This window comes from Salvelinus fontinalis, chromosome 16 (assembly GCF_029448725.1).
Source record: "Salvelinus fontinalis isolate EN_2023a chromosome 16, ASM2944872v1, whole genome shotgun sequence".
NCBI lineage: Eukaryota > Metazoa > Chordata > Actinopteri > Salmoniformes > Salmonidae > Salvelinus > Salvelinus fontinalis.
The window spans coordinates 35,921,739-35,949,462 of NC_074680.1; the positions used below are offsets into that span (position 1 = coordinate 35,921,739).

The 27,724-nt window shown below is 43.0% G+C and overlaps 1 protein-coding gene across 1 annotated transcript in view; it reads left to right on the forward strand.

Moving 5' to 3' along the window:
• Positions 1-25,771, forward strand: part of lrfn5a (leucine rich repeat and fibronectin type III domain containing 5a) — a 46,256-nt gene extending 20,485 nt beyond the window's left edge. The window contains exons 2-3 of the mRNA XM_055865256.1: positions 19,240-20,647; positions 23,967-25,771. Of these exons, the coding sequence (XP_055721231.1) occupies positions 19,260-20,647; positions 23,967-24,951 (2,373 nt within the window). The 5' untranslated portion in view covers positions 19,240-19,259 and the 3' untranslated portion in view covers positions 24,952-25,771. The remainder of the gene's footprint in view (positions 1-19,239; positions 20,648-23,966) is intronic.
• The last annotated feature ends 1,953 nt before the right edge of the window (positions 25,772-27,724 follow it).

The window sequence follows — 27,724 nt, forward strand, 5'->3', positions numbered from 1 at the left end:
CAATCTGATATACCATGGCTTTCAGCCAATCAGCATTCAGTGCTCGAACCACCCAGTATAAATGATTAGGCCTAGGCCGAGGCTGCTGCCCCCAGTTGGGAATGAGGCGCCTTTGCTGCTTGGTACAGTACGGTCTTGGAATAAGTCTTCGAAAACAAACAAACAGCACATTCAACAGACATCATATAATAACAAATCCTATATTCATGCAACAATCAGTCTGCTTTGTCTCGTCTCATAATGAGGCTACAGGAATTAGGTCATTTTTCTCTTTCTGGATCCCATACAAGTTTCATGAGAGCAGCAGAGCCACAGCCACTATGTATGTGCTGCTGCCAGTCTAACTGTAGAAATAACTCTGAACTCAGGACCCGTCCATCTGTAGCACGTTTTATGTTCATATCCCTGGCGTCATGGTAGACAGGCCAGGCTGGGAGGAAGCGGGTGTTTTTGAGAGAGAACAGGACAGGAAGTGTGTGTGTGTCTGTGGAAAAGCCCTCCACTCTACACTAGCACCACAAACAGACAGATGGCCTCAGTAGATGGCCCGCTACGTTGAGAGATTTGGGGTTAAGCTCCAAAGTTATTCTCATGACTTTGCCGTGCAGCAAACGCACATCCTATTTTTCTCAGACAAGAGGATTTACAGATTTTACTAGAAAAAATAAACAAATAGAATGATGAAGGGAGAGATGGAGGGAGGGATGGTGGGAGGGATGGTTGTAGTGAGGGATGAAGGGAGGGATGGAGAGTTGAAGGGATGGAGGGAGGGATGGAGGGTTGAAGGGATGGAAGGAGGGATGGAGAGTTGAAGGGATGGAGGGAGGGATGGAGAGTTGAAGGGATGGAGGGAGGGATGGAGAGTTGAAGGGATGGAGGGAGGGATGGTGGGAGGGATGGTTGTAGTGAGGGATGAAGGGAGGGATGGAGAGTTGAAGGGATGGAGGGAGGGATGGAGGGTTGAAGGGATGGAAGGAGGGATGGAGAGTTGAAGGGATGGAGAGTGGAAGGGATGGAGAGTAGAAGGGATGGAGGGAGGGAGGGAGGGTTGAAGGGATGGAGAGTGGGATGAGAGAAGGGATGGAGGGTTGAAGGGATGGAGGGAGGGATGGAGAGTTGAAGGGATGGAGAGTGGAAGGGATGGAAGGAGGGATGGAGGGTTGAAGGGATGGAAGGAGGGATGGAGAGTTGAAGGGATGGAGAGTGGAAGGGATGGAAGGAGGGATGGAGGGTTGAAGGGATGGAGGGAGGGATGGAGAGTTGAAGGGATGGAAGGAGGGATGGAGGGTTGAAGGGATGGAAGGAGGGATGGAGAGTTGAAGGGATGGAAGGAGGGATGGAGGGTTGAAGGGATGGAAGGAGGGATGGAGAGTGGAAAGGATGGAGAGTGGAAGGGATGGAGGGAGGGATGGAGGGTTGAAGGGATGGAGGGAGGGATGGAGGGTTGAAGGGATGGAAGGAGGGATGGAGAGTGGAAGGGATGGAGAGTGGAAGGGATGGAGAGTGGAAGGGATGGAGGGAGGGATGGAGAGTTGAAGGGATGGAGGGAGGGATGGAGAGTTGAAGGGATGGAAGGAGGGATGGAGGGTTGAAGGGATGGAAGGAGGGATGGAGAGTGGAAGGGATGGAGAGTGGAAGGGATGGAGGGAGGGATGGAGGGTTGAAGGGATGGAGGGAGGGATGGAGGGTTGAAGGGATGGAAGGAGGGATGGAGAGTGGAAGGGATGGAGAGTGGAAGGGATGGAGGGAGGGATGGAGGGTTGAAGGGATGGAGGGAGGGATGGAGGGTTGAAGGGATGGAAGGAGGGATGGAGAGTTGAAGGGATGGAGGGAGGGATGGAGGGTTGAAGGGATGGAAGGAGGGATGGAGAGTTGAAGGGATGGAGGGAGGGATGGAGGGTTGAAGGGATGGAAGGAGGGATGGAGAGTTGAAGGGATGGAGAGTGGAAGGGATGAAGGGAGGGATGGAGAGTTGAAGGGATGGAAGGAGGGATGGAGGGTTGAAGGGATGGAAGGAGGGATGGAGAGTGGAAGGGATGGAGAGTGGAAGGGATGGAGGGAGGGATGGAGGGTTGAAGGGATGGAGGGAGGGATGGAGAGTTGAAGGGATGGAAGGAGGGATGGAGAGTTGAAGGGATGGAAGGAGGGATGGAGAGTTGAAGGGATGGAAGGAGGGATGGAGAGTTGAAGGGATGGAGGGAGGGATGGAGAGTTGAAGGGATGGAGAGTGGAAGGGATGGAGAGTGGAAGGGATGGAGAGTGGAAGGGATGGATGGAGGGATGGAGGGTTGAAGGGATGGAGGGAGGGATGGAGGGTTGAAGGGATGGAAGGAGGGATGGAGAGTTGAAGGGATGGAGGGAGGGATGGAGAGTTGAAGGGATGGAGAGTGGAAGGGATGGAGAGTAGAAGGGATGGATGGAGGGATGGAGGGTTGAAGGGATGGAGGGAGGGATGGAGGGTTGAAGGGATGGAAGGAGGGATGGAGAGTTGAAGGGATGGAAGGAGGGATGGAGGGTTGAAGGGATGGAGGGAGGGATGGAGAGTTGAAGGGATGGAAGGAGGGATGGAGGGTTGAAGGGATGGAAGGAGGGATGGAGGGTTGAAGGGATGGAAGGAGGGATGGAGGGTTGAAGGGATGGAAGGAGGGATGGAGAGTTGAAGGGATGGAGAGTGGAAGGGATGAAGGGAGGGATGGAGAGTTGAAGGTATGGAGGGAGGGATGGAGGGTTGAAGGGATGGAAGGAGGGATGGAGAGTTGAAGGGATGGAGGGAGGGATGGAGGGATGGAGAGTGGAAGGGATGGATGGAGGGAGGGAACACAAACACACACAAAAAGACACACAATGTGCACTACGGAACATAATTTCAGAGGTGTTCGGTTCTGCATGCATGGCAGAGTGCACACACATCGTTACATAAGCATAACGTTCTGTCTGCTGCGTCTGTTAAGGGTCATCAGCCTGCCCACCTCATCTATAACAAAAACGAATCCAAAATTAATGGACACATTTAATTGCCTCACGATCCCCACCACCCTTCATGAAAGAGTTTCCATGCATTTCTAAGTGCTTATTTGTTTTTGCATTATTCATGTCTCTTTAATTGCACAGGGCTCCTGATCTTGTATAGCTAGTGTGCTGTCTATTCTACACTGTTTGAATTATTCAGTGGTACGACTGGCTGGGCTGTTTTCTCTTTTTAACCAGGTGCTGCACACAGAGAGAGAGAGAGGCGATAGTCATACATGTGTAGCAGCTGTGTGTTGTATTACATGCCTATGGTTTCAGGCACATTGAGGATGTATACAGCATTTGAAAGCACAGCTCTTCACAGTTTCACGTGTGAAGGCTCCACACATACACTACACACAGGCAGACACGCAAGCACACACTTATGAAGCGTCCCAGGGGTGTTCCTGTCCGTCTCATGTACGAGGACGTTTTCCCCAATGTAGCCGGAGATGACAAGGGAAAGAATAATAGCCACAGATAGGCAGCATTTCCGTTGTGGAGAAATTATTATTCTGCTAGCATGGGCAGGTGATGAGATTAAGTTTATTGATCACAACATAGCATTTAATCTCCGCTGGGAATCCACATAGAGAAAATGTAAGGGAACATTTACCTGGCAAGGTTTACTCATAGATCATGTAACTTCAGATGGGTTTTACTCTGTAAAGAAGAGTGGCACTTGACCGGATCGGGAGTTGTTGTATTTTCTTCAAATGCCAAAGTCATTACTCATTTCAGAGCATAATGAAAAAGTACTCCCATTTCTTGGAGCTTTGGGGAGATTCAGTTTAAGTCTGTATAGATAACATGTTGTGTTACATTATTCTCATGCCATTTTATGTTTGTGCTGCAGGACATGCACAGTATGTCATAGACAACTCTATCATTGTCCTCCCTAGCACAGTGTGGACTCGAGTCACATGACTTGGACGCAAGTCTGACTCGAGTCTTAAATTTGATGACTTGATATAAAATAACTTGAGACTTGACTTGGACCACAAGACTTGGGACTCGACTTTGACTTGAGACTGATCATTTTATCTGGCCAAGTATTGTCATGTTTTGTCACTCATTTTGTTAAACAGAGTCTCCTGTCGATTACTCTCCATGCAGCCAGAGACAATAGCCACAGCATCGCAAAACATTGGCTAGTGAAACGCACACTAGGTCCTCTGATTGGACCAGCAAACTGTCAATCAACCCAGGTCGAGTGAGCTAGCAAACAGATTGTTGAGTTTCTGTACAGCTATAAGATCAGGTGTAGCACAAACGTCAAATTTTAGGGAGAGAGAATTGCCACAAAGAAATATGCAGCTCCAAAAAAATGAAATAATGCAAAGGGCTGTCTAGTAGCCCCAATAAATAGACACAGATTTGTAGTTGAACAAGTCATTGCATGTATGGATTTTTTTTTAACTTGTCTTGAGACTCGTGACTCGACTATACTTGCTCTTAGAATGCACGACTTGGACTTTACTTGATCCATCCTACTTGGGACTCGACTTGAGACTTGAACCATGGAACTTAATAGTTAGTTACTTGGTCCCACCTCTGCCCTAACATAACAATGATACGTAATGTTGTTTAAGCTCAATTTTAGGGTTCAAATGTTGTAATTTGTCACTAGTGATTGTTATATAATCCTACCATGCTTAGCTAGGCTCTCGGTAGAGTTGTCTGTATGAGGTAAGCAAATCAAATTATATTTGTGACATGCGTCAAATACAATAGGTGTAGGCCTTACAGTGAAATGCTTACTTACAAGCCCTTAACCAACAATGCAGTTAAAAACAAAAAGTGTTAAGAAAGTATTTACTAAAATCAGCTCCAGTTGATGGGTGGTGTGCTGCCACTGCCTTCTCCGCTGTCTTATAAATATCAGAGCCATTCTGCAAAGTTGAAGCTATTGATCCATATACACTCAAGCCTCTCAGCTGTGTCAGCTCTAAAGGGTATGCTACTCTGTTCTCTACTGTGTGTATATACAGCAGGCCAGGTTTCTTTACAGGGCACTAGAGATGTAAGTTACTGTAGCTTACATCAAATGTTTGGTCGGTTGTAGCAGAAAACCGCATTGACAGACTATTAGAAGACTATTAGAAGATGGTGTGGCACATAATGCTGGGGGAGATACAAAGATAGTGAACACAAATTGTGACTTTGGATCTTTTGTCTTATGTTAGGAGAGGACAGTGAACATATGATGTTTGAAAAGGTATGGCATTAGTCGCATGAGTAGAAAACAAAGTAAAAGGCAAGCAGGCATTGATGTTTTAATTTTTTACATTTTTATTTAACCTTTATTTAACTAGGCAAGTCAGTTAAGAACAAATTCTTATTTACAATGAAGGCCTACCCCGGCCAAACCCAGACGACGGTGGGACAATTGTGCGCCGCCCTATGGGACTCCAAATCACGACCGGATGTGATACAGCCTGGATTCGAACCAGATGTGAGACTGTAACAAAATTGAAATGGAAATAATTTATACTTAATTATTGATTTATCATTTGGCAATGAGGCATAGCTACTGTACAAATGTCTCCATTGTGGTTTAATATGTGTGATGTCATCATATAAACTGCTAATGGATTTGTTTTAGTAATTTTTTTAGCTAATGGTGAGCTAAGCTGTTTTCCATGCTAGTCATTACAAATCCAGGGCAATTGATATCACTTCTCTGAAAGCGGGATATATAAAAAAGCTGCTTAAACCCTGTTACAAAATGAAGGGATCCCTTTGCAGTTAGACGCACGGTGTCCATCAGTGGGGGAAAAAACTGCCTTAAACATAATCTCACAGTGAATAGCATTCATACTGCATGTGCAACCACAGTGGAATTTGCCAAAAGACCATACTATGGGCTTACTGTACTGTAGGCTTCTCACATCGTATTCAGCCAGTCAGTCCCAGCTTAGTCCCAGGCTCTGGGCATGGATTCTGTCTTGTTTAATTGTCCTATCTCAGGAGATAGGGTTGTGTGATTGGCGATAAGTAGGCCTGGGGCCAGTGGGAAGCTACTCAGCACATTATCGGCCCATCTAAGCAGCCTGCCTGCCTGGAGGCTGGAGGCTGCATTCCATCTCTATCTGCTCCTCCTCTCATCTCATCTGGGTCTTCATTCAGATTCCCACATCAGATCATCCTATCCATGGATGTTTTCTGCTGGCTACTCAGCTCAGCTTGGTGCCATTATTTCAACTTCACCCAAGAACAGTTCAGGGAGAGTATCTTACAGGCTTACAGTGCATGTAATTAAGCGTAAGGTGCAGAGGTGAAAAGAGACAGGTAGAGGGAAGACAAGGTTTTTGAACCCATTACCCTCGCGGCTACCCATCTCTGCACTACCTGCTTCTCAGTTGGAGTGTTCTGGACGTGGTCACGACTCAGATCAAAGCTGCCGTTGACCCCGGTTCCCCCAACACTGTTCAAAGCACAGGGGTCACAGAGGCTAGTAGTGATTTGAGGCAGCAGTTTTCTGGACCCCCCTCTTCACGTCGTTATCACCCACTGAGAGCTCCTTCCTCCCGGGCTAGAACACTTGCAGCGTGGTGTCAGTCTGTTCTGATCAGACCCACAAGACTGAGGGTTTGTAGCAGGGGGGCTGTGCTCTCCTGGGGAGATGAAAGATGGGCTTAGGGAGGCCTGGCTGCTCATTGGGCCTGGTGGAGGCCAGCTATACTGTAAATACGGATCACAACGCAGCCTGTTACTCTTGCCCTCTCCACGGCTCTCCACCACGCCGGCCGCTTAGCATATGGGCCCGCTGGTGGTTCTCTCCCCAGCAAAGCCTGATGGGATGCTGGGGCCTCCGGCTCCTCCATTGACGCTCATCTATTGCTGGAGGCCTTGGACCACACAACAGCTACACATCACCCCATGCCCACACACACAGACGCACACACGCATGCACCTACACACTCACACATATTATCCTTTGTGAAACACAGGCAGGGGGAAGGGGACAGGTTCAACTGTCCTGGATGGTAACCTGCGATTCAGTGACCAACATGTAAACAACATGTCTAAGGAACCATGGGAAATCAGGTCGGTAGCTTGATAAGCTTCGTCACAGTGTCATCAGCTGCTTCAGTCTGTTTATTAATATGCATCTCATTACATGCAGCGCTGGATTTATGTTCCTTTACAATTAAAAAGGCCTGAGTGAACAGGCAAACAGGTTCACACATGCACCCATGCATGTACAGATGTACACACACGCGCACACACACACACACTCACGCCTGCACATAAACACATGCCTGCACGCCGGCCTACACACACACACACACACACACACACACACACACACACACACACACACACACACACACACACACACACACACACACACACACACACACACACACACACACACACACACACACACACACACACACACACACACACACACTGTTACTCATGCTGAACAGTGTTGTTCCTCTCTTGTTATTGAAGCTCCCCAAGCATTGCTGCAGAAAAGAGGGAAGTGGTGCGAATGAAATAAGATATGGGTATACTGTCTACAATGTATTTTTAAACTTTTTTTTTTACCCCCCAACTTACCATCACAAATAGCTGACAAGACAACATTTGTATATTTAAACTAGCAGATATGGAAGGAGAGATGGCGAGAGAGAGAGGTAAAAGAGAGTCTGTGTGACTCAGAGCGCCTTCCTTCCAGAACACTCCATTGTCTCCTTGTGATGAAAGTCTCTGAGGGAGCAGGGCAGGGTGAGGCTGTTCCTGCTTTATACAGCACAGTGGCGGATGCTGCTGCCTGGCTCTTGGGGGAGCAGCCTTTTGCAGCATGCCGTGCTGGGTTTCAGCTCATGTTTCCTCTTTAAGATGGTGATTTATGTGAAATATTCTGTGGAAATCCTGCCGCCACCATTTATAGGAAAAAAGTATTTTCATTCCTAAAGTCCTCACCTAATTAAAGCTACGTCTTTAGCTGTTTGAAAATAGATAAAAACATACATTGAGTGTATAAAACATTAGGAACACCTTCTTAATAGTGAGTTGCACCCCCTTTTGCCCTCAGAACAGCCTCAATTCGTTGGGGCATGTACTTTACAAAGTGTTCCACAGGGATGCGCGCCTATGTTGAATCGAATGCTTCCCACAGCTGTGTCAAGTTGGCTGGATGTCCCTTGGATGGTGGACCATTCTTGATACTGGTGTACACACTCGGGAGCCATTCTTCGCTCCCGAGTGGCGCAGTGGTCTAAGGCACTGCATCTCAGTGTAAGAAGTGTCACTACAGTCCCTGGTTCAAATCCAGGCTGTATCACACCCGGCTGTGATTTGGAGTCCCATAGGGTGGCGCACAATTGGCCCAGCGTTGTCAGGGTTTGACCGGTGTAGGCCGTCATTGTAAATAAGAATTTGTTCTTAACTGGCTTGCCTATTTAATTATATATATTTTTTTATATACAAATGGAAAGATGTTGATCATGAAAAACCCAGCAATGTTGCAGTTCTTGTCACACTCAAACCCGTTTCACCTGGCACCTACTTTTGTCTTTCCCATTCATGCTCTGATTGGCACACATACACAATCCATGTCTCAATTGTCTCTGTAAGCTGTCTCCTCCCCTTCATCTATACTGATTGAAATGTAATTAACAGGTGACATCAATAAGGGATCATAGTTTCAACCTGTCCTGGAAAGAGCAGGTGTTCCTAATGTTTTGTACACAGTGTATACTGTAGCGCTTTAGAAGCCATTAGCAGTGTAGATGCAGCTTGAAGCTATGTTCACTTTGGAAATATTTTCTTAGCACCTCATACTATTCTACTTTGCAATGCAAGAAGATGTCAAAGCCAAGCAGAGAGACAATCAAAAATCGCAAATGCAAATGTATCTCCAAACGAAACTGAAAGAAATGACTATGTAATTTGTTCGGGGAAAGAATGAATCAGACTTTTCTAGTCTTGCTCAGCAGCTTCATTATGTCTTGCTATGACTACAACAAAAGCCAAAGCCGGGAACAGTGCATATTGGTGAGAAAACATACCACCACAGGGCATGCATACAAATCGCATAGAATATATTGTTTTGATAGTAGCCATGTCTCCAATATGAATATACCTATCTCAATGTGCATGTGTGTTTTTGTGTATGTCACTGTGTGTGCATATGTGTATGCGCACAGGCACATGTTCTGTTTTGAGGCCGACCACTTTTATTACGATAAAGAAAGCATCCGTACACTGTCCACCCCACTCTCTCTCTCTTTCTCTCTCTCTGAATAGAGGGAAAGAGACAGACAGACAGACAGACAGACAGACAGACAGACAGACAGACAGACAGACAGACAGACAGACAGACAGACAGACAGACAGACAGACAGAGACTAGACACAGCAATATGTAAGTGGGCTGTTAGTACAGTATGAAGCCACCATGTTGCCCTGATCCTTGTAACACCCTCCTCTATCACTCTCTCTCTCTCTGGGAAAATAAACACCTCTCTCCAGCATTCCCCCCCCCCCTCTTTCTGTCTCTTTGTGTCTGTCTGTCTTGCTCTGTCTCTCTATCTCTCCCTCTCTTTTTCCTCTTGCTCTCCTTTCTGGGTAGCACTCACTGAGGGTTAATAGTACGACTGCAGTTTAACAGAAGCTACCATGCCAATGTCAGACCAGAGTAGAGTACAGCCTGTATATGCTGGCCTGCACTCAGAGACTCTAGTCTGTACACAGCAGGACTGCCAAGCTGAGATACTGTAAGAACCCTTAAGCACCCCTTCACCATGTGATTCTATCTCTACTGCTCCAAGGTTTCCAAGAGCATTTATCAGAAAGGTGACTATATTTGCATTGGCTTCTATATTTATTAACATACAGTACAGTCTCATGCCTGTTTTGTCACTTGTGCCAAATTGTCATTTCAGTATTTTTCATATTGACGATGTTGTCAAATTTTCTATAATCTTTTGCTCAGGATTATATTAGGGTTTGGGTTATGGGTTATGAAACGTTTTACAGTTAGGGGTTATGATACGGTTCACAGTTAGGGGTTATATGGGTTATGATAAGGTTTACAGTTAGGGGTTAGTGGTTATAAGGTTTACAGTTAGGGGTTAGGGGTTAGTGGTTAAAAGTTAGGGCTTAGGGTTTATGGGTTATGGGTTATGATACGGTTTACAGTTAGGGGTTATGATAAGGTTTACAGTTAGGGGCTAAGGGTTAGTGATTCGATTCACAGTTAGGGGTTATGGGTTATGATAAGGTTTACAGTTAGTGGTTATGGGTTATGATAATGTTTACAGTTAGTGTTTAGGAATTAGGGGTTAGTGGTTAGTGGTTATGGGTTAGGGGTTAGGATAAGGTTTACAGTTAGTGGTTAGTGGTTCAGGGTTATGATAAGGTTTACATTTAGTGGTTATGGGTTATGATAATGTTTACAGTTAGTGGTTAGGAATCAGGGGTTAGTGGTTAGTGGTTAGGATAAGGTTTACAGTTAGTGGTTAGTGGTTCGGGGTTATGATAAGGTTTACATTTAGTGGTTAGGGGTTATGATAAGGTTTACAGTTAGTGGTTAGGGGTTATGATAAGGTTTACAGTTAGTAGTTAGCAGTTAGTGGTTAGGGGTTATGATAAGGTTTACAGTTAGTGGTTAGGGGTTATGATAAGGTTTACAGTTAGTAGTTAGCAGTTAGTGGTTAGGGGTTATGATAAGGTTTACAGTTAGTAGTTAGCAGTTAGTGGTTAAGGAGTTAGGGGTTTAAGGTTATGCTTCGGTTACATTGAGGTTAGAGGTAAATATGATCCATAACACTTCGAAAATAAATGTATTGAGCAATTGGCGTGCGATGAAAACAATGTGGGGCCAGGTTATTCCAGGTTAAACATCAACATGTGATCCGAATGTGGTTATTTTAGGGACTGTGACACAATACCAGCCTAATTCCAGTTGACATTCATGTCAATGCTCTCACTGTCCTGAGGGCCAGCTGCCAAGCCACAGGGCTCGTTCATCCTTCTCCTCATCCCCCTTTTCTGTGTACACCAGACCACCTGCACGTGTGTTGACATATCTTAAACATTTAGGATCAGATTTTGAATGGGATGGAAACATCCCCTTTTAGAGCACTTAAAATATTAATGTTTGCGTTGTGTGTTAAATTTGATCAGTGTGAATTATAGAGGAGTGTTCATGTTTTGGCTATATGCATAATTCATCGGGTGGAGTGTCTTCCACACATCACTCCCCTAATGCTCCCCCTGAAGTTTTGTTTGCACTCCACTGCACAGTCAGTCAGCCATTTTTTATTGATGAACAGGATACAGAAACAGAACGGTACCTCTTGCACAACTCCACCTTGTCCTTAACATCGAGTGTGACTGTGTTGGCGAATATGATTATTAGTAACTAGCCATTGTTGCTTGTCTTTGAGTGCTGTGCTGTGCTAGAGTTAATTTCAGAAGCCATTGTTATTGTGCTCTTGCAATGTATAATGCTCTTAATATGAACACTGTAGTTTAGTTAGAAGGCTGAAGGCAGGCCTGCTGTAAAACAGAAGAGCATTTTTATTTGACACAGTTATGAAGGGTTATTGTCTGGCTGTGTAATAAATCGGGACTTTACCATTCTGAATACTACTTTTGTTAAGATGTTTCCCTAGTTTAATAGGAAGATGGAAGTCATTGAAAGTAGGTAAAACATGCCTTTCAAATTTGCCTCCATCTGTGTTAAATAAAGGACCCTTTCAGACTATAAATTAGCATGGACTTCCTGAACTTTGGTTGAATGTAATAATAATGCAGTAATTGCATTGACACTCTTGTGGTTAATTGCACATTCGGGACAAACACATAATGTTCCATCATGAAAGGAAGGCGATAATGTTATGTTTTCAATGCTTTAGTATTTCCTATTCTGGATTCTGTAACACCCTATAATTTGCTTATACGTAAACAAACAACAAACATCCTGCTAGCAGAGCATTGCATTTGAGTATGTGACTTGCACCCATAAAGAATACCCATCTACGTTGAATAATCCTGCCTCCACTTGCCTCAAGGACAAATCCTACAATGTCATACTCCCCTCTCTCTCTCTCTCTCTCTCTCTCTCTCTCTCTCTCTCTCATCAATACAGTGCCTTGCGAAAGTATTCACCCCTTGGCATTTTTTCTATTTTGTTGCCTTACAACCTGGAATTAAAGTAGATTTTTTGTGGGGTTTATATCATTTGATTTACACAACATGCCTACCACTTTGAAGATGCAACATATTTTTTTGTGTGAAACAAACAAGAAATAAGACAAATAAACAGAAAACTTGAGCGTGCATAACTATTCACCTCCTCAAAGTCAAATATCTAGAAGAATGAAACAGGTTTCCCTCAAGAATATCCTTGTATTTAGCGCCATCCACCATTCCTTCAATTCTGACCAGTGTCCCAGTCCCTGCTGATGGAAAATCATCCCCACAGCATGATGCTGCCACCACCATGCTTCACTCTGGGGATGGTGTTCTCGGGGTGATGAGAGGTGTTGGGTTTGTGCCAGACATAGTTTTTTCCTCGATGGCCAAAAAGCTCAATTTTTGTTTCATCTGACCAGAGTAACTTCTTCCATGTGTTTGGGGAGCCTCCCACATGCTTTTTGGCAAACACCAAACATGTTTGCTTATTTTTTTCATTAAGCAATGTTTTTTTGCTGGCCACTCTTCTGTAAAGCCCAGTTCCGTGGAGTGTACTACTTAAAGTGGTCCTATGGACAGATACTCCAATCTACGCAGTGGAGCTTTGCAGCTCCTTCAGTGTTATCGTTGGTCTCTTTGTTGCCTCTCTGATCAATGCCCTCCTTGCCTGGTCCGTGAGTTTTGGTGGGCGGCCCTCTCTTGGCATGTTTGTTGTGGTGCCAAATTCTTTCCATTTTTTAATAATGGATTTAATGGTGCTCTGTGGGAGTTCAAAGTTTCGGATAATTTTTTATAACGCAACCCTGATCTGTACTTCTCCACAACTTTGTCCCTGACCTGTATGGAGAGCTCCTTGGTCTTCATGGTGCCTCTTGCTTGGTGGTGACCCTTGCTTAGTGGTGTTGCAGACTCAGGGGCCTTTCAGAACAGTTGTATATATACTGAGATCATGTGACAAATCATGTGACACTTAGATTGCACACAAGTGGACTTTATTTAACTAATTATGTGACTTCTGAAGGTAATTGGTTGCACCAGATCTTATTTAGGGGCTTCATAGCAAAGGGGGTGAATACATATGCACGCACCACTTTTCCATTGAATCTTTTATTTTATTTTTTGACATTTTCATTTCATTTCACCAATTTGGACTATTTTGTGTATGTCCATCACATGAAATCCCCCCCAAAAATCTATTTAAATTGCAGGTTCTAATGCAACAAAATAGGAAAAACGCCAAAGGGGGTGAATACTTTTGCAAGGCGCTGTATCTAGTAGATGTCATGAACATTTTCCAATACTGTTTGTGTGTCCAAGAATGATCTTGGCATACTCCTCAACGTTGATCAGGGAGTCATAGGCCTTGGTCAAAGGTAGTGTCTAAATAGGGAAAAGGATGCTATTTGGGACTTACAGAGCAGACAGGAGTGTATGTACTGTGTCTCTGCAGGGAGTCAGGCCATTAGTCTCAAAGTGCCTACTTTAACTGCTATTCTCATATCTGATTTTATGAGGAATCATCAAACAGTGCTTTTTTAAGGTTCTCTGCAGTCTCTCTGTGTATAAATGCTATTTTTAAACCACCACTCGTGGCTGTCACTGAGAGATTGCATTGAGGTTTTAGCCTCAGTAAAAACAGCTACTAATTTATATGCATGGGTATATTTGCATAGTTGTGACATTCTTTGTTTTCAATCTAAAGCATGTAGAAAATGTGTTGATTGATGGGCCATTCCCCTACTGTACATATTCTCTGTTTTTCTTAGACTTGTGATTTAGCTAGAGGATTTAGATGATATTGTATTGATATTGTAGGTTCTTGTTCATGGATATGGAATTATGAAAGCAAGCTAAACCTTCCCTGGCACATTCCGTTTGTCCTGGCATTCCAGCATGGCTAGAGGTGAAATAAGTATTAAATTGTCATACTTGAGTAAAAGTAAAGATACCAAAATATAAAATGACTCAAGTAAAAGTGAAAGTAACCCAGTAAAAAAAATACTTGAGTAAAAGTATAAACGTATCAGATTTGAAATGTACTTAAGTACAGTGGTGGAAAAAGTACTAAATTGTCATAATTGAGTGAAAGTACAAAGTAACAGTACATTCTACACATCAAATTCCTTATATTTAGCAAACCACATGGCACAATTTCCTTCTTTTGACAGCCATGTTTGGTGAGTGCACCAGATCAGAGGCAGTAGGGATGACCAGGGACATTTTCTTGATAAGTATGTGAATTGGACTTTTTCCTTTACTGCTAAGCATTCAAATTGTAACTAGTTCTTTTGGGTGTCAGGGAAAATGTATGGAGTAAAAAGAACATCATTTTCTTTAGGAATGTAGTGAAGTAAAAGTAAAAGTAGTCAAAAGTATAAATTCTAAAGTAAAGTACAGATACTCCAAAAAACTACTTAAGTAGTACTTTAAAGTATTTTTACTTAAGTACTTTACACCACTGACCATGGCAATTCACTTCCTTAAGCATCATGTGTTAACCATGATGCATCATGTCTTGTATATTGTTGTAAAGGCCCTTATCCAGGCTTGTGAATCAGATCTACCCAGCTATGAATCAGATATTTAATGTTCCACTGCAGATCTGTATATGCAATACAGACTGCAGAGGGAGAGGGAGAGAGCGCACTCTCTCCATTATGATCTCCTATTTCTCTCCTCCTCCTCTTCCCTCCCTCATCCTCGTTCGTTCTAGTCCCTCATGCACACGCAAACAGCAGTATGTATAGCCTGGAAAGGAAAATCGATGGTAAAGAATTACAGTGTGGTAATGAACATGATCCTGCTGTCTGCTCTGTGAGTGGGCAGCAGTGTTGCTTTCATTACCCTGTGGTGGTATGACCTTCCTGTGTGCTCTGGAGACAAGACTAGAAAATTAGAAAATCCCACAGGCTGCCATGCCATGCAAGTTCACTGGACATGCATGTCATGTGATTCACTGTGTCCCAGATAGCACCATATTTCCTATACAGTGCACTATGGACCCTGGTTAAAATTATTGCACTATATAGGGAATAGGGACAGTAGGGTGCTATTTCGGATGCAGATATTGGCTCTTTACCTACCTTTAGTAGCCTGTCATGTGACGAATACCTATTCTCCTTCATAAAAATGACATACTGTATCATGCCAGATCATCCTTTTGGCTAAATGAGGCCTTTTCCAAACGTGAGGTAATCATACGTTCATTCATCATACAGCTCTGTGGTTTTGGCATGTGTCAGTGTCAAGTATGGTCTGGCTGACTAGGATGATAGACCGTTATGTCGACATGATCCCATTCACTCTATGGCACGAAATTAAATTCTCCTGTCAGAATTTTTCACACCTCATCACATTGACTTTATTTAATTTGCACATCATCCTTCCTTTGTAGCTAGGCAGACAGGCAGCCAGACAGGCAGGCAACCAGGCAGCCAGTCAGGCAGGCAACCAGGCAGCCTGCCAGGTAGCCAGGCAGCCAGCCAGGTAGCCAGGTAGCCAGGCAGGCAGCCAGGCTGAGAGAGTAGCGAGACACTTATCTTGTCATTCCATACTTTCCTTAATTATGGCGGTGATACCTTCCCGTGTGTCAGGGTCATGTGTTAGATGTGTCCACTGCAGTCCACAGATCAGGCTTAAGCAAGATGAAACAGCTCCTCTGTTCGGCACCCCCACACACTTCTAATGCTGAGTGAGTGACCCCAACACAGGGATAACATTACTCACTCTGGGTGTAGAGGAGAGGAGAGCAGCAGGGGATGTGTTTGAAAGTATAAAGCTCTGTTCGGGACTATAGTGTATGGACAGGTTAGTGATGCATGTAAACACACATTTATTCTTTCTGTTAGAATATTTCAACCAGTTTCTAGTTGTACTGACGTTATTTAACCAGTTTCTAGTTGTACTGACATTATTTCAACCAGTTTCTAGTTGTACTGACGTTATTTAACCAGTTTCTAGTTGTATTGACGTTATTTAACCAGTTTCTAGTTGTACTGACATTATTTCAACCAGTTTCTAGTTGTACTGACGTTATTTAACCAGTTTCTAGTTGTATTGACGTTATTTAACCAGTTTCTAGTTGTACTGACGTTATTTAACCAGTTTCTAGTTGTACTGACGTTATTTAACCAGTTTCTAGTTGTACTGACGCTATTTAACCAGTTTTTAGTTGTACTGACGTTATTTAACCAGTTTCTAGTTTTACTGACGTTATTTAACCAGTTTCTAGTTGTACTGACGTTATTTAACCAGTTTTTAGTTGTACTGACGCTATTTAACCAATTTTTGTTGTTGTATTCACATTATTTCAACCAGTTTCTAGTTGTACTGACGTTATTTAACCAGTTTCTAGTTGTACTGACGTTATTTAACCAGTTTCTAGTTGTACTGACGTTATTTAACCAGTTTCTAGTTATACTGACGTTATTTAACCAGTTTCTAGTTGTACTGACCTTATTTAACCAGTTTTTAGTTGTACTGACGCTATTTAACCTGTCTAGGATCAGCGTGGCGCTAGCGGCACACCCCCCCCCCCCCCACTGAAAAACCAGTGCCGCGAAATTCAAAAAAAATATTTTTTTAAAATATTTAACTTTCACACATTAAAGTCCAATACAGCTAATGAAAGACACAGATCTTATGAATCCAGTCAACATTTCCGATTTTTAAAATGTTTTACAGGGAAGACACAATATGTAAAGATGTACATCTATTACCTAAAAACACATTAGCATATTCCACCATCTTTTATTTGTCCACCAACACCAGTAGCCATCACCAATTCGGCTAAACTAAGATATTTATAGCCCCTAACCAACAAAAAAACTCATTAGATGACAGTCTGATAACATATTTATGGTATGGGATAGGTTTTGTTAGAAAAAAGTGCATATTTCAGGTATATGGCATAGTTTACAATTGCACCCACCATCACAAATGGACTAGAATAATTACAATGAGCAACGTGTTTACCTAACTACTAATCATCAAACATTTCGTAAAAATACACAGCATACACGAATCGAAAGACACAGATCCTGTGAATACAGACAATATTTCAGATTTTCTAAGTGTCTTACAGCGAAAACACAATAAATCGTTATATTAGCTTAGCACATAGCAATTAGCAGCCCAGCATTGATTCTAGCCAAAGTGAGCGATAAAAGTCAACATCGCCAAAAGATATTAATTTTTTCACTAACCTTCTCAGAATTCTTCCGATGACACTCCTGTAACATCACATTACAACATGCATATACAGTTTGATCGAAAATGTTTATATTTAGCCACCAAAATCATGGTTAGACAATGTGAAATGTAGACAAGCTGGTAAAGAAAACGTCCTTGCGCCACTTAGACAGTGATCTACTCTTATACATAAATACTCATAAACGTGACTAAAAAATATAGGGTGGACAGGGATTGATAGACAATTTAATTCTTAATACAATTGCGTTATTACATTTTTTAATTTATCCTTACTTTTCAATACAGTTTGCGCCAAGCGAAGCTACGTCAAAAAACATGGCGTCCTAAGCCACTAAAATGTTTCGACAGAAACACGATTTATCATAATAAAAATGTCCTACCTTGAGCTGTTCTTCCATCAGTATCTTGGGCAAAGGATCCTTTCTTGGGAGAAATCGTCTTTTGGTGGAAAGCTGTCCTCTTGCCATGTGGAAATGTCAACTACGTTCGGGATGAACTGAAAAGCGTTCCCAACTTTTCACATCGTTGCAAAAATAAATGTCCCAAAATCGCACTAAACGGATATAAATTGCTATAAAACGCTTTAAATTAACTACTTTGTGATGTTTGTAACTCCTATAACGAGTGAAAAGATGACCGGAGAAATATAACAGGCTAAACTAATGCTTGGAACAGGAGAGGGTCGGTGTCTTCCACGCGCGTTACGCAGCAAGAAAAGACTTGCTAGCTAAAGGTTTTTTTCATTTGTAGTGCCTGTGAACGAGCAATCGAGCCCGTTGGAATCGTCATCACGTAAAGGCATCCAGGGGAAGACGTAAGAAGTGTCCGTATAGTCATAGCAACGACAGTGCCCGTTTAAATGACTTCAGAAAAGTGGCCAACGTTTCTCAAATCTGACTCCATGTCAGGGAAATTGCTGTAGAATGGGCTCTGTTCCACTTAGAGACAAAATTTCAACTCCTATAGAAACTATAGACTGTTTTCTATCCAATAATAATAATAATATGCATATTGTACGATCAAGGATTTTGTGGGAAGCCGTTTAAAAAATTAGCCACATTAGCATAAATAGTCTAAACAGCGCCCCCATCCCCAACAGGTTATCCAATTTTTGTTGTTGTATTGACATTATTTCAACCAGTTTCTAGTTGTACTGACGTTATTTAACCAGTTTCTAGTTGTACTGACGTTATTTAACCAGTTTCTAGTTGTACTGACGTTATTTAACCAGTTTCTAGTTGTACTGACGTTATTTAACCAGTTTTTTGTTGTACTGACGCTATTTAACCAATTTTTGTTGTTGTATTGACATTATTTCAACCAGTTTCTAGTTGTACTGACGTTATTTAACCAGTTTCTAGTTGTACTGGCGTTATGTAACCAGTTTCTAGTTGTACTGACGTTATTTAACCAGTTTCTAGTTGTACTGACGTTATTTAACCAGTTTCTAGTTGTACTGACATTATTTAACCAGTTTCTAGTTGTACTGACGTTATTTAACCAGTTTCTAGTTGTATTGACGTTATTTCAACCAGTTTATAGATGTACTAATGTCATTCCAACCACTTTCTAGTTGTGCTGATGTCATTTCAACACATTTTTATTTGTACTGACCTCAATCAGTTTCTAGTTATACTGGTGTCATTTCAACAAGTTTTGACCCCTGGGTATTGTCCTACTAAATGGACACATTATACAAATAGATGTTCAAGACTGGGGTGAAATATAACTAAGTATCAGAGCATCTTCAACTCAGGCTGTCATTGTCACTGCTGGTGTCATGAAATGAATTAAATAATCCAGTTCAGAAATTATAATTAAATTATCTATTTTTCTCTCTCTCTCTCTCTGTCTTATGTTGCAGGTGTTTGAACCTGATTTACAATGGAAAAACTGCTGGTCTGTCTGTTGGTTATCGGAATGGCAGTGAAGGCACAGATCTGTCCGAAGCGATGTGTCTGTCAAATACTATCTCCCAACCTCGCAACCCTCTGTGCCAAAAAAGGGCTCCTCTTTGCCCCCCCAAACATTGACAGGCACACTGTGGAGCTGCGACTGGCCGACAACTTCGTCACCAGCATCAAAAGGAAAGACTTTGCCAACATGACCAGGCTGCAGGACCTTACACTGTCCAGGAATACCATTAGCTTCATCACGCCGCATGCATTCGCTGACCTGGAGAACCTCCGCGCCTTGCACCTTAACAGCAACCGTCTGACCCGGATAGCCAATGACACCTTCAGCGGCATGTCCAAACTGCACCACCTCATCCTCAACAACAACCAGCTGACGTTGATCCACCTGGGGGCCTTCAACGACCTGCTGGCCCTGGAGGAGCTGGACCTGTCCTACAACAACCTGGAGTCCATCCCCTGGGAGGCTATCCAGAGGATGACCAGCCTTGCCACCCTCAGCCTGGACCACAACATGATCGACTACATTCCTGAGGGGACCTTCTCTCTTCTCCAAAAGCTCAACCGCTTGGACGTGACCTCTAATAAGTTACAGAAGCTCCCTCCTGATCCTCTGTTCCAGCGGGCCCAGGTTTTGGCCACGTCTGGGATCATGAACTCTCCCTCGTTCGCGTTGAGCTTTGGTGGGAACCCACTGCACTGCAACTGTGAGCTGCTGTGGTTGAGGCGCCTGAGCCGAGAGGATGATCTGGAGACATGCGCCTCACCGCAGCATCTCTCCGGACGCTACTTCTGGTCTATACCTGAGGAGGAGTTCCTGTGTGAACCTCCTCTCATCACCCGGCACTCCCATGAGATGCGGGTGCTGGAAGGCCAGAGGGTGGTCTTGAGGTGCAAGGCCCGGGGGGACCCTGAGCCTGCCATACACTGGATCTCCCCAGAGGGGAAGCTGGTGGCAAACTCCTCCCGAACGCTTGTGTACACCAACGGCACCCTGGATATTCTGATCAGCACAGTGAAGGACACAGGATCCTTCACCTGCATCTCGTCCAACCCGGCGGGTGAGGCACATCAGACTGTGGAGCTGCTGATTATCAAACTCCCACACATCTCCAACAGCACCAACAACATCCAGGAGCCTGATCCTGGCTCCTCGGACATCTCCACATCCACCAGGGCTGGGGCCAACGGCAGCAACCACACTGGGGACACCAAAACAAGCACAGATAAACGGGTGGTCATCGCCGAGGCCACGTCCTCCACTGCGCTGATCAAGTTCAATTTCCAGAGGAATATACCTGGGATCCGCATGTTCCAGATTCAGTACAATGGCAGTTATGATGACTCTCTCGTTTACAGGTAGGTTCTGTTCAATCCCCTCTTGGTGATTTTATTGACTGGATTTGTGTATGAAATTCGTGGTGAATTTAGTAATGGCCCTAATGGATTTCATTTCAATCAAGTGCACTTATATTGGTTCAGAAATGTTTTTATGGAGATTCATCTGTGCATAATATATATTTTTTCTCAATCACATTCACACACCATGCAAACCCAAAATTATGTTTTATAGGCTTTCAACCACTTGTTTGTAAAATCAATGATGGTGGCCATCTTTATTAAGCAACACATTAAACTAAACAACCAATATTCAATTGCTTAGCAATTACGGTAGCCACAATCTGAGATTTAAAGATGTTTAGCTAGTAGCTCATGCTAGATTTTTGGGATTGCAATCTATTACATTTCATGTTAGGCTGTTGTACAGTGAGCGATTGTATTTGCACAACAGAATTGAGTAAACATACAAATATTTACAAAAAAATACATGGGAGTGGAATTACAAAAACAAAATCCCAATGTTATTACATCTGTTTTAGATCCTCTGTAATCCTTGAAAATTAATTAGTAAAACCCCTGCAAAGCAAAACTCACATCCCCACATTGGCTCAGAGCAGGCGGGCTGTGTAACAGAGGGATCAAAGAAAGACAGCAGTCTCTCAGTCATAATTTCATATAGATTAAGATGACCTGAACTCTGCATCGTGAAGCAGCACATAACTGGCCTGTTTTCTCTGTGATGTGAATAGGAGATTATTGAATTTCGAAGAGGTCCTCAGTAAAATGGCTAATTCAGTCTCAATAACTACAACTAACTGGAATTGCAATGGGCACATGCAGTGCATTGATTTACGTAGTTGGAGAACTCCAATGGGCAGGAAGAAACCGTCTGCGGTTCATTAACGAATACATCTGTCACTTTTTTATGTTGATCTAATAGGGAAGGATCAATCCCTTTGCTCTCTTTGCCTGTAGCGGCATGAATAGAAACCAATCCTATATCTTTTGAGCATAGGGCGTGTAATGGCTGGCTGCAGCATCTATCCTCAGAGAGTTGGGAGTGGCGAACACCAGGCTTCTTTTGAAAGGGTTTCTAACATTAGCGTATCTTCAGGTTGTACATTGAACAGTATTAATCATTTTCCACTAATACAGTCTTAAATATAACTTATTTAAAGCTTCACACAACTACAATATCACATTATTCCCTCTCACTAGTATTGAGTTTGTGTTCTTGTGTTTATATGAAGGATCACCAATTGTCTCTGGGTTACATTGACCTTTTGAATAGCATGTCTCCTGTCTATATATCCCACAAGCACAGGCCATTTCGGTTTTACTATAGTTTTCTCTATAGTTGTTTCCAGGGGCACAACTTTCACTGGGGACGGGGAGGACATGTCCCTCCCACGTTCTGAAATTGCATTTTTGTCCCCCCCAGTTTTATAATTGGAATGTAATACAAAATGAGGCAACGGTATGATTTAGGACCATGTGGACACCTCCGAGCGGTCGGGTAGGCTATTTGGAGTGTTTAACCGACTGGATGAAAAAAAAATACTATGTCCCCCCCACTTCTAAAACCAAAGTTGCACCCCTGATTGTTTCACCTGCACACAGTCATTTTCCTTTCAAGCATATTTATTACTCAATGGGGGGTGATTAAAAAATGTGGGCATCAAGCAAATTGTACAGCAAGCTTTTATGTGCACACAAATCAGGAGAATGAGCCTCTTTTAAAGCACTCCAACTTGGGCCATTTTAGCCAGCAAAAAGTCCTGTGAGGCAGGTAATACCTGGCTCAGATGTGCTTAAGGCAATAAAGAAACAGCTTCATTCAAATTAAATGGTCCCAATTTCCATGTTATTGTCCAATAAACACACCCAGGCTAACATAACAATCTTGTTAAAATGATGTGTTGTCTGTGTCTCACGTGATTTTAAATATGTTTAAACTAAAAGAAGAAAAACAGCTGTAGATTTCGATGACATGGCTGGATGGAGATGTGCTGTCCACATTGCCTGATGACTGTTGGTTGATGTCAAGGATGTCAACCTGCATGTGAAGTCAGCCTACATTATCTTGGTTTGACAACCTCAGGCTCAGCAAATGTTAATCGTAAATAAATCAGTGGAAGTGTTGTTTACTTTTTGGGCGCTATTGTTTTTATCTTTTACATTTTAATAGCTGAACAGTAATTTTCTTGACAATGTACAGTACTCTACACTGGTAGAGAGCCATGTTACGTGCCTGCCATAAGCTAAGTTTTCTGCATGAAAGGATTCAATTAATTGATTTTGTTTGGCAATGCAGTCAGTTCCATGTGTTGTTGAGCATCGCAAAATCATAAACAAAGAAAGGAAAAAAATACAGTATTTACTGGTTATTCTGTGACTGTCACAGTTTGAAAGATCGATATAGCTAAGCATTTTTAAATGACAATGACAATCTCTGCCAAGTAATGTCATTGTAACTCCTTTTTGTATAGTGATGAATATGTATACACTCGCTACTTACTGTCATTCTGGATAAGAGCGTCTGCTAAATGACTAAAATGTAAATGTAAAAATGGATATCCCTTCACTCGAAAATTACCATGACTGGCTTAAAGTCTTTCCATTGTCAGCCATTTCTAGAATTTATCAATGTGTTAACTGTTCAGAATTTTCCGGCAAATATTTGTCAGAAGATATTTTTTTGATTTGATTTAATTTGATTTGAAAATTTGATTTGATTTGGTTAAAAAAGAGGGAAGGAATGGACAGGCCGTTGTTCATTAAATGAGTCCTTGCTGGTTCTTAGAGTGAACAGTCCTAGGCAGACATAGCGAGGACAACTTTAATAAGAGAGATAATAACACAGCTAGCCACCAATAAATGCTGCTTTCTTGGCCACTTTCTTCCAAATAAATAAACAACACAATGGCAAAGACAACATTAGAGGTCAAACGATATTCAGGAATATAAATAACATTAGCATTCACCTAGTCAATGTATGCTGTCTAATGTTATACAGGAATATTGCACACACAATGCTGTAACATCTTGAGGTTGTTTATGTTGTCTTTGAACATTTTACGTTTCATTGCTCTCCAAAAATATATTCATTTTTATTAGCCTTGTAGTTTTGGGATAACGAGATATTATATAACAATATTTATAAAATGCAGCAACTAGCATTGTTTTAAGACTATAGGAAATTGCTTGCCAGAAAAAGAAGTACATTTTTAACAATTGGTAAGAAAAGAGTATGCATTAATGACATGAATTGTCTTTATAACACATTTAATTTAAATCCACATTGATATATCTTTCCTTTGTCCTTCTCTCCTCTCAGAATGATTCCCCCCACAAGCAAAAACTTCCTAGTCAACAACCTGGCTGCTGGGACATCGTACGACCTGTGTGTTCTGGCCATCTACGACGACGGTATCACCTCCCTCACCGCCACCCGTGTGGTGGGCTGCGTCCAGTTCACTACCGAGTCTGAGTACCTGCGCTGTCACTTCATGCAGTCCCAGTTCCTGGGAGGCACCATGATCATCATCATCGGCGGCATCATCGTGGCCTCTGTCCTCGTCTTCATCATCATCCTCATGATTCGCTACAAGGTCTGCAACACCAGTGACTCGGGCAAAGGCACCCTTGTCACCAATGTCCACTCACAGACCAACGGGGCGCAGTCTCAGGGGTGCACTGTCACACCCTCTGTGTCCAAGCAGGCCATGGGAGGGTCAGACGGAGGGGGTGGAGGATGTCTAAAGGCTGTTGGCCACGCGTCGGACACGCTAACGCACTCATCCGAGACCTCTCTCCCAGACTGCTCTACTGCTACGTCCCAGGTGACCCAAAGCTGGAACACACCTGGATCCTCAGGGTCTCTGAAGCCAAAGCGCAAGGCTGCACCAAAGCCCTACACTGCTGCTGCCATCCCTGAGCCCAATATAGAGGCCCTCCCCAACGCTGAGACCCAGAATACCAACCGCAACAACTCCACGGCTCTGCAGCAGCCGTCCGCTCCAGTATTCCACTCCCCCCTACCCTTCTCGCGTGTCAAGGACACCCCCATATTGAGACGTGCACACCCCAGACCCTCCTCCAAGTACCTGACCTTACCGGTGGAAGGGGTGAGGGCCAAACGTAGGTACTCTCTAAACGAGGACTCATCCAAGCACCACTGCTACGTTGGGACAACACAATTTGGGAATATGTGGTCTAAGCGGAGTATGTCCATGAACGGGATTGTACTTCAACAGGAAGATATAGACAGTGTGAAGGCCACCTTTTCCAGTTCAGAGTGGATTCTAGAAAGCACTGTGTGACTGTTCATGCACGCGCGCATATGTGTGTGTGTGTGTGTGTGTGTGTGTGTGTGTGTGTGTGTGTGTGTGTGTGTGTGTGTGTGTGTGTGTGTGTGTGTGTGTGTGTGTGTGTGTGTGTGTGTGTGTGTGTGTGTGTGTGTGTGTGTGTGTGTGTGTGTGAAAGAGAGAGAGAGAGAGTTGGGAAATCTGTTTTTGAACCATTTTCTTTTTTTTCGCCTCGGGTTTCAGTTTACTTTTCAAAGACCAACAATAAAACGGATGCTTGCCTTGTAGGAATCAGAATTGCATCCCTGCTTTCCTCCGATGGAGAGAATCTCCAGGAGGGCTCGGAGCCCAGAGCTCAGCAGTCCATGCAGTGTTTTCATACCCATACAACAAAGAAACGAAAAAGAAAGAAAAAGAAAACCAACATACCTGTCCACTTATACATTACATAGTCCCATTGTTAAAGTTGTGGCAAGAGAAAAGCATTGGTGCCTTACCTCTGCATAACAGTTGTCCTTTTGCCAGGAGCACCAACAGGAATTCAGCTGTCCCTGACACAGGATGTGGGATCGAGAGGAACAAGAGCGATTTCACAAAAAGCCTTTCTATTACAAGGAAATAACATTTCCTGCATATAGAGACAATACAAAAAAAACTATCAAAGACTTGTTACTTGGCCTCTTATTAAATTGATATTTTTTCAAGACAAATTCAAGCTTTCTTTTCAATGACATTGATATTGCCTTTGTTTAAAGGCACAAAAAAAAACTGTACATAGAAACAACATCTGCTGTGTTGTTATGTTGTGTAAAATAAAAAATATGAAATAAGTATATTTCAATGGTCTTGTATTGGTAATCTCTTCATCACAGACAGGCATATTCTCAGGCTAGCCCTACCATGCACTATATATACAAATGAAGGTGGACACCCCTTCAAATGAGTGGATTTGGCGATTTCAGCCACACCCGTTGCTAACAGGTGTATAAAATCGAGCACACAGCCATGCAATCGCCATAGACAAACATTGGCAGTAGAATAGCCTTACTAAAGAGCTCAGTGACTTTCAACGTGCCACCGTCATAGGATGCTACCTTTCAAACAAGTCAGTTTGTCAATTTTCTGCTCTGCTAGAGCTGCCCCGGTCAACTGTAAGTGCTGTTATTGAGAAGTGGAAATGTTTAAGAGCAACAACGGTTCAGTCACAAAGTGGTAGGCCACACAACGGGACCGCAGAGTGCTGAAGTGAGCAACCAGACACAAGCTTAATATCACCATGCACAATGCCAAGTGTCAGCTGGAGTGTTGTAAAGCTCGCCGCCATTGGAGTCTGGAGCAGTGGAAACACGTTCTCTGGAGTGATGAATCACGCTTCACCATCTGGTAGTCCGACGGACGAATATGGGTTTGGCAGATGCTAGGAGAATGCTACCTGCCCTAATGCATAGTGCCAACTGTAAAGTTTGGTGGATAATTATTAATGGTCTGGGGCTGTTTTTCATGGTTCTGGGAAATCTTAATGCTACACCATACAATGACATTCTAGATGATTCTGTGCTTCCAACTTTGTGGCAACAGTTTGTTATAGAGGCTGTTATAGAGCAAAGGGGAGGGACCAACTCCATATTAATGCCCATGGTTTTGGAATGAGATGTTCGATGAGCAGGTGTCCACAGACTTGTAGTGTACCTGAGAAACCCTCTCTAAGGTTCAGTCTAACCTCATCCATTAGTCCTGAAATATTTTTGCGTTCCCATAGCTTGTCAAATGTTCCTCTGACCTACCAGTTAAGCCAAGTGAATGTTTTCAAATGCTATTGTAGGCTTTCACTGGCGGGACCTCCATTTAGGGAAACACTGACAGAATCCATATGGAATTATCCATACCAAGATAGGAAAATGGCAGACATATAGTAGTAACATGATACTATAGTAGGCCTACATATTTTACTGGCACATTAATTCAGATGAATGTATCAAGACGCGGCAGGTAGCCTAGTGGTTAGAGCGTTGGACTAGTAACCGAAAGGTTGCAAGATTGAATCCCCGAGCTGACAAGGTAAAAATCTGTCTTTCTGCCCCTGAACAAGGCAGTTAACCTACTGTTCCTAATCAGAATTTGTTCTTAACTGACTTGCCTATATAAATAAAGGTTTAAAAAAACCATAAAAAGGCTGATAGGAAATAACTACTGATGTATGGGGACTTGTCAATGTCACAGTAGTAAATCCATTTTACTAGATAAAGCTCACATCTGTGTAGCATGGAAACTGACGTGCAAGTTTGATGATTCTCACTCATGCTACCTAAGGACTTCACTTCAGGAGAATCAATCTGATGCCAGATGCATGGAGCTCTAAGTCTGCAATGTCATGTACCATTAGAGCGGGATTTACATGTTTCAGTACAATTCCAAAATGGGTTTATAATTTCTTCCACACAAAACCCAGATATTTTATCCTGGACAAACGGTACAATGCTGCTGAACTAATTCTGCGGGCAGTGACATAGGATAGGACAAATAGGATGAACTTTAATGTCCTAGAGGGGAAAATTGTCTAAGACACACAAAACTGCTGTATACAAAAAAGACACTGTACGTTAATAAAGTTCGTTGTTGGTTACCCATGTCATACACATTGGTGGTAGATGGAATGATAACTAGTTGAAATATAATCAAATGTAATTATATAGCCCTTCTTACATCAGCTGATATCTCAAAGTGCTGTACAGAAACACAGCCTAAAACCCCAAACAGCAAGCAATGCAGGTGTAGAAGCACGGTGGCT